The sequence below is a fragment of the Opisthorchis viverrini genome (assembly GCF_000715545.1).
Source record: "Opisthorchis viverrini unplaced genomic scaffold opera_v5_34, whole genome shotgun sequence".
Lineage (NCBI taxonomy): Eukaryota > Metazoa > Platyhelminthes > Trematoda > Opisthorchiida > Opisthorchiidae > Opisthorchis > Opisthorchis viverrini.
In genome coordinates, this window is record NW_008751690.1 from 54347 (window position 1) to 62644 (window position 8298).

The window sequence follows — 8298 nt, forward strand, 5'->3', positions numbered from 1 at the left end:
CCACATCTTACTTGACCGGTTGCTAATGCATTTTGAGAACTTACCGATTGAGTGGAACGGTAAAAGGCAACATTTATTTGAAGGGTGATTGATGAATCATCAAACCCTCGTCGTACCTGATTGTCAGGAGTTGGTATAATAAGTGTGTTGACTCAATATAAAACTGGATAAACAGGAAGACAATGTTTCGAAAATGTTTGTATTAAGAGAAGTGAAACTGGGCTGGAGAACACTACCATCTTGATCCCCTGTTGGAGTGATCTGTAAGTAATGCAGACGGTACGCAAGAAAACAGCACGCCGGCTCAATGAATGATTGTACACAGTTTTATGGTAGTTTAACCGAATCGATAATTCTAAAAGGACTCGAACATCAGTCGGTTACATTCAATGCCAGATCCATTTCAATTCAGTCAGGGTGACTATGCATTTCAACGGATAAATGTATCGTAAAAAAAAGTGACGTCTATACCGAAGTGCCGTAGCCTGTGCCTAATCAACGTAGGAACGCTATTGAGAGCTCGTAGAAAGCAAGACAAAAGCGTGTGTGCCTTGAGCAGAAGCCGTTCTGTAGCCATTTGGGAACCCGGAAATATTTGTTTGAAAAACGAAGAACTGTTGAAATCACTTTTAAACGGTATGCAAGCAAGTGTATTACGCCAACTATGCATCAAATGTTTTCTCCTAAACATGACTTCCAATTCATACGTTGCACCGCCCCTGTGAAAGTTCTGTACTTGTATTTTTTCAAATGATTTATCCCCCAAATCTTTATTTCTAGAACACGTTTTATAAAAGTCAGTTTTATGTACCAAAAACGATGGAGTATTAACAAAAAATCAAGCGGCCATATACGTACTCCACGCATTTTGGGCCGGAAATGCAGCGGTCGTTTTCATCCATTACTACTATACATGAAGTATGAAAAGAAACTGCGTATCAACAAATTCAATATGGGACATTCAAAAGAGGTCTTGCTGGAGAGTGACACATCGGAACACGGTTCATCACGTATGGAATGAAAAACGGGTGATACGGAAGATGATAAGGCAGTGAAGTGGATCAAGATTGCCCTATCCAGCTCTGAGTAGACATATAAATAAATACTCACGATGGCAATAGTGCCCAGGGAGGGGATTTCATCACGTTTCAGTTCCTGTGGTCTTAAATTTCTTCTGTCAATTAAGTAGTTCGGACTCGTTTTTTTCCAAACCCATACACACCCTGCTGCTACAGTAGATCTAAAGTTATGGGAACACTACAAAATATGTGGTTATTATGTAAGATCGATTAGCATATAATATTTTACACCACGCTCTACATACAAAACTTGATTCAGTACTAAGTTATCATGAACACTCTAAGGCACACTGTCGTATACTCAATCTCATTATAACTAAAAGCGAAAAACCACTGGCCAGGGTAGTCCTGTGAACAACACCGTGCCCGATGAACCCGGAACCGACCGCACACTGGAACAGAGTGTAAAGCAGTGTGATTCTTGACGATTAAACTGAGTGGGTATGCGGAAGTCCATGAACATTGCACCCAAGACTAAAAATGCTAAAATGGACAACCCAAAATACAGGAGAGACAGTAAAATGCAGCAAATAGCCTGTTAGGTGCAAATTCACTATGATTTGCAAAGATATGAGAACAAAAAGCATTACTTAGCAAGATTCGTTGGTGGATACATTTGACCAACTATTAGTCCATATGTGAGTGTACCTAGTTGAACAGCATATGCATGGAGAACGTGGCTAAGGGGAACGTGAAGAAACACTTACCACATACAAAATGATGGTCATGAAAAATTGGACGAGGGAGTAGCCGGACATGAATTTGAAGATTCCGAAGTTCGTGACCAAAGCACAACGACCCTCTCGTATCAATGCTGGTATGCATGTGATATTCTGTTGCTTCGATGTGAAAGGACTCGCAACACTCGCCTCAGCTTCACTCAGTGAGACTCCCGCATGTGCAGTTTTAAGCGCACCACAATCGTTCGCTCCATCACCGCACATGGCAACAAAGTAGCCTACAGATTGCAACGTCTCGATAAGTTGTGTTTTCTGGTCTGGTGAGAATCGTGCAAACACCGTCCCTTTGACGACCAGCTACAAAAAGTCAAACACAGGCGGAGGGAAGCAGTGAATCTCATTGTATAATTAATTGGTTATTCGGCAGCTTTTGGCCAACTATTCATTCTTTCTTCAGATTAATCACACGGTGACTGAAAGAACAATCAACTTGGAACAATTTGAAAGTCAGTGGAACAAGTGAGTCAGTACAACATATGTTCGCAGAAACACTGTTCGCCAAATATAACCGACCTTGTAATCCAATATAGTTTGCGTGAAATCAAAGAAACTAAAATACTCTGGCTAGATAGATATCCAGATATTAATCAGAATAGGTACAGAAATAAGGCCGAGAAAGCTAACTAGTCTGGTAAAAAGTTTTCAGTTTTCAGGAGACAAGAAACGGACAAATCCATTAGGAGAATAGAAAGCATGGAGCACATGGGACAATTATGGATATATGGTGATAATTGTCATTTTGGTCGCAGAGTTTAGAAGAAGCTTGCGGCAGTTGAAAGTTGTTTCCACCAATAATGTAGGTTCGGAGCCATAGCTGTGTTGTACACACAGACTTACTTTGGGGATCAGCCAAGGATAATGTTCTTTAATGGTGCTCCATGTTTTTCCTGAGATGGCAAGATGAAAATCCGGTCGGTCAATCATGCGGATATTCACCCGTGGAACTGGATGGACCAATAGATTTGGGCCCTTTCGGAAGCCAACTTTACTTTTACTGTTTTGATCGCCAGAAACAGGAGCATCAGTTACGAAATGAACACTTCTGACGGGCGCGCACGCCTGGGAGTCGAATTCTGACTGAGTTTCACTTGAATAGATGAAAAAAGATTATCACTATTTACACCAGAAAGAACCGTAGGTTGAGGCAAAAGACTGGGCCCTATCATAGTGCGAGGGTTCGCAAACATGACCAACACACTGAACTACACTGAGGAACGTCCACACATCACCAGAAGTCTCAACTAGCAGATTCATCAAAAAGTGGACATGTAATAGAAATATATAGCCCATCAGGTCTCAAACGACTACTGGAGCAGCAGCGTAGGCAGGGTTCGGTAAGATCACCCAAAATCCCGAAAGTGAGCTTCACAAACTTACACTGATCCTACCACCATGGTTTGGTGGTGACATCTTGAAGGATAGCTGAACTGGACCGGTGTCGTCAACTTAGACGTAGGGTAACTGACTGAAAATCTAACATACGGTACATGTTGGTAGAATCCTAAATGTATCTAATTCTGTGGCGACGAAGCCGTTCATGGGCAGGAGATGGTTGCCACGAAGTAATTGGCCTTCGGATTGTGGACTAGAAGAAGTATCGTAATTTATTCCTAAATTTAGGCTGCTGCGGTAGTCCAACGGTAAGGACCGCAACTTTCGAACCGAGGACGGCAGTGACAACCGTTACCGTCCCCCTTCGTTGTTTCAGCTCACTGGCGGCATCCCAGAGAACCTGCAAACGTAAATACTAGCAGACTAAACATAATAAAGTCCATTATTGGGAAACAAGAAAAGTGGTCTACGTCCAGTGAAGGTCCTCACACAGAGAGAACCGGTTTACTTGTAAACTGCGCATCTTTGCTTAGGATTCTTCCCATTATGATTGTCACGACTAAATAAGTGGTTTTATTCCTATGGACACAATAATACGTGCTTTATAAACAGCAATTCGGAGTGGCGTAAACAGACAGGTGGCCAACCCATGACCTGGCAGAGGAGTATGAAGGAGATCACGAAACGCTTGGGTGCTGTCGGTGCTACTCGCCTTCCAGGATGGGGACCGCGTGATCCTCATTGTGCCTGGTTGGAGACACTACAAGATATGGCTGCCAACCGATGTCAGTGGCGTTCATGTTGTCAGTTTCTGTCCAGATTGCCTGAATGAATGTCTGGAGGTGTAGGCACCTCGGAATGATTGTGTTAAGCTAGCACTAAGTCCCTCCCCCATCCACCTTTATTCTTTTCTTTACAACAAGGCTTTCAAATAAGTCATGGCTGTACGGCAGTGAAGCATTGGTGTTGAGCACTGATGTCATGCTGTCGTTGATGATGATGATGTATAAACAGCGCCTCTTCTGAGTTCTGGCTTGTCACTGGTTTATTACAGTCAGGAGTTGTGATCGGATGAGGATGTAGAGAACAGTTAGCCTTAACCGTATTAGGCGTCACTGTCCCCTTTAGGCTGACGTTTTATTGGGTTATGATGGGACCTATCACCTAGTTGACATACCTTGACATAAGTCCAGCTGGTTTTCAAACCTGCTGAGATAGCTTCGACTGATGCATCAGTTTTCGCCCGCCGCAGTGATTCTCAGTAACTCTTCCAGTGAAAAAGAAACCTGGCTAGCATCGCGATTTGTGGACAACTGCAATTATCTATATGTGCTTCACACATGCCTAGCATTTGAAAAGTCTCAACTTCGGAATCCTCTAGTTGTACCGTATCTCTGACAGAAACAAGTTATGTAAAATGTCCAAGACATCTGGTTGCGCTGATGGCCTGAATTTTGCGCAGACTGTTGGGCAACACGGGAATATGAAGTCGCAGGGTCGAAACCTGCACCAGCCTGTTATAGGCAGCCGTAGGTTAGTGAAGCCAGGTTTTCGAGTTATCTGTCGACCTCCAAGTGTACATACTCCACCAAGAACTGCCTCATTCACTATTTGGAAACTTGACAGTCCCGTTTTATGCCCCCCACTTACATCACCCACCAGTCACTGTTTCTCTCATCATGTCCAAATCAAACCGGGACAGGAGTGCCTGCACATGCGGATCTTGCAGCGCTAGAAGTATAGCAAAATGTGTAGCAGGTATAGCGTACACTGATGTGTTTTCTATAAGTGGCGTAATGAAACAACAGATTTCGACGTAAGCAGGCCAAAGCTGCCCATCGAGGGATGCGTGCTACAGAGACAGAAGTCGCAGTAGGACCAATCACATGCATTCAAAATGGTGTCATAAACACACGATGAATAGAGATTGGGAATGGAGGACTATCTGACCTTTAGACCAAAAGTTCATCCCGTACAACACACATCTAGTGAGTACGTACTGCGAGATAGGACAGTGGTTAGGACGCACAAAATAACTACTTGTACGACGAATTGCAATCACTGGTATTACTGGCGTGTTCCGTTTTTCTGGGAAGAAATCATCTAACACATAGGGGGGTTATTTTTGTGCAGGAGCAGTCTTAGTGTGGAAGGGTTTGAACAGAAAACTTCGGGAATTGTAAAATAACCCTCGAGAGAGTCGGCTTTATAGTGGATGACTGTAACTACATGCCCCATGAACAATCGCGTTATGGTAGATCAGATAAATATTAGATGGGTTACCTTGTTCACTGCACATACACAACAACTGATGCCTCCAAATTATCATCATTTTTACACCTTGACCCTTGTCACATCTCTCTCTTAGTAAGTGCTCTTCTACATATCCAAGTCACATATTAATACACGGGAAAGTGACCGAGGGCACGTCACTACATATAAATAACTCGCGTCCAGTTTCCAGGCCTCAGACTTTTATTTTTTTAGAATGTTTCAGCTCTTAGGCAAGCAAACCCAAAAACTGCTTCTGAGAGATCTTTTATCGACCAGGATTTGCTGCAGTTCTGAGATCGCGTACAGGACATAGGGGGTTTCGAAAGCGTGAAAACCTTCGCCAGTACTCTGAACATAAGCGTTCGGCCACGAACGGTGTGATTAACTCACACTAAAACAGGATATATCTACGCTCATCCTTCAGTCACAGAAACTACACCATAAGGTCATGTATTCACTGGTTCCTCGAATGACGACCTCTCGGATGGAAGTTTCCACTTATCTACTGAAATTATTCTCCGTCCGAGTTACCCATAGATTGGTGGGAGTGTGAGGAGCTTTGAAAATTCTCCATTGACGTTTCGTCCTGCAAATGAAGAATCTATGCTGAGAAGGTGTCACCCGAGGGGCCAGTCATCAGACGACCACTGGATGTGGTTTCCGTGCGTGGGGGAGAAGTGAAGATGCATTCTTTCTAAGTGTGGGCTAATCACAATGCTGATTAGCCGCTTATCGAGCGATAGGTCTTCAAACTAATAGCCGGAGGGCTGAGGATTCCGATTTCTCCGGAGTTTCGAGAGATGCGTAACGCTGGTGATTCCCAGTAAGGATGAAACAGGTGTGTGGTGCTCCTCGGTTTCCCGGCACAGATTGGCCTCACTTAAAGGACGAAACTCCAACTGAAAATTTCCTGATCTCCTCCTAAAGTTTTATCAAACTTCATCTAACTTAATGGATTTTTGAGCTCATAAAGTGAAGTTGCTCACTCAATACGATGTTTTGCGGTAAATAAAAGGCAAGCATATGCTTGGTAAAAGTAGCTAGAATTTTCATGAAGGAAACTACTCACAAGGTTGCCGAAAACTCTTCGACCGTGTGAGTAGTTTATTTTATGAAAATATACAGCGATATCTCGAATATCGTGCCGACTGAATCATGAGGCGGCCTGTGTGCAGCACATTCAGCTGGAGGACATCATAAACGAGAGATTCAATTGAGTCTCCCGTGAAAACCAAATCGATTTGCAAATGAGCGTATTTCTCGAAAAGTAGTTAGAAATATTTTTGGCTGGAGACAGGTCTCCGGCTATCGACATTTCGTTGGAGTTCAGGTAAGGAATGCGCCAACCTTTGAAAGTCATATCGTAAAACTAGTATAATCGATCTGGAAAACCTTGATATCTTAGTCATGATCGGTAGCCAAGTGCGCTTGTTTAGGACCAATAGTAACCACATATGGACAGAAAATCTGGAAACCAAGCCTGTTTTCTGACGAAACTAGGATACAGGGAGAACAAAGAGCACTACATTGATTCTCTTGAGTATTAGACCGGAAACACTACGAAAAAATACCATTATTTGTACAGGTGCTCATAAATTTCTGAACTGGTAGACTTTTGTTTGGTAGATTCACCTATAAAAATGTGAGATTCTAATTCGAATCACCTCTTGAAGCACAGATAAGAAGAGTCAAACTCTTAAGTGTCGACTGAAGAGTAATTGGAATATGACATGAAATCTGCTACCGATAACATGCCGAAATTTAAGGACACCAGGTGGACTCGGATGACTAAAAAAACAGTTCCTCTCCTCACAGTGAAATATGTTAGTCCACTAGATTGGTCAACTGAGCGGCACGTTCAAGACGGAGTACGTCATACCAACCAATCACGCGATCATGCTTGCTTTTCGCGTGATGAACCCAAGGCATCGTGCTGGTAAGCGTAGCGGAGGTAACTACAAGCATCAATCATGTCTGTAAATTCGGGCACCGTCTAAGAGAAAGTGCTTTGTTACTTGACAAAACCGATGAGACATGGCCATTTTGAATAACACGCAAGATTTTACAGAGCGCCCCCCCCCCCCCCCAAAATACACCTAGCGATTTTCGGATATGAACACACATGTAGGCGCGGTGCAGAAATTTTACGCGGGCGTCACTGAAGAATAGATGGATGAAGCAAATTAACGACCGGGATCGCTTAGGTATAATTCGTCTACACCAGATCGGCATTCGAAATCGCACACAGCAGGCCTCCAAACATTTGTGGTCAGATTAATCTAAACAGCGTCATTCTCATACTTGTGAATGAAATACTATGAGAAACAGGGAGAATTTTCAATTTTAATTTCACTCAGCCTAGTCTGCATAGGTCCATAAGGCTCGACCACGGGTTGACGTAGGCGTAACTTCCAGTCGCATCACGTGATACTGCTAGTAAGGCAGTCGGACAAAGGCGATCACGTGGTGGCTTACCTCAAGGTCATCAACGATTATCACGTATATTCCAGTTGCTGGAAACAAATACGTCCATGATATATTTTGAATTTAAATTTCGAACGCCAGTTTCCTAAACTTAGTGACTTGTGAAAATACAGCCTCAGCGAGCTTACCAAATTGCATTGGAAACAGTTGATTAAAGACTGTAGGTTGCTGCGAATGGATTTTAGGCGAAAAATAGCATTTAAGTCCATATATGCTTAAACGAAAAGGGGTCTAAGGCATCGTATGTTTGTTGGAATTCCGTCCTTGGATGTCTTCAAGAGAGCCTTAAGCGATAATATATCGACAATAATGTGTTTGTGCACTGAAATAAATTACACTGAATTTTCCTGAAAACGGAGGCGTCGTGGGCTCCCCAAATTTCCATTCCA

At 43.1% G+C, this 8298-nt stretch overlaps 2 protein-coding genes across 2 annotated transcripts in view; one reads left to right on the top strand and one right to left on the bottom strand.

Moving 5' to 3' along the window:
- T265_02652 (hypothetical protein) overlaps window positions 1-8298 on the bottom strand; it is a gene marked incomplete at both ends in the record, with an annotated part of 80714 nt that overhangs the window by 33878 nt on the left and 38538 nt on the right. Inside the window, 2 exons of the mRNA XM_009166954.1 lie at window positions 1787-2116; window positions 2657-2906. Of these exons, the coding sequence (XP_009165218.1) occupies window positions 1787-2116; window positions 2657-2906 (580 nt within the window). The remainder of the gene's footprint in view (window positions 1-1786; window positions 2117-2656; window positions 2907-8298) is intronic.
- T265_02653 (hypothetical protein) overlaps window positions 1-8298 on the top strand; it is a gene marked incomplete at both ends in the record, with an annotated part of 63880 nt that overhangs the window by 23754 nt on the left and 31828 nt on the right. The window contains one exon of the mRNA XM_009166955.1: window positions 2217-2278. Coding sequence (XP_009165219.1) covers window positions 2217-2278 — 62 coding nt within the window. The remainder of the gene's footprint in view (window positions 1-2216; window positions 2279-8298) is intronic.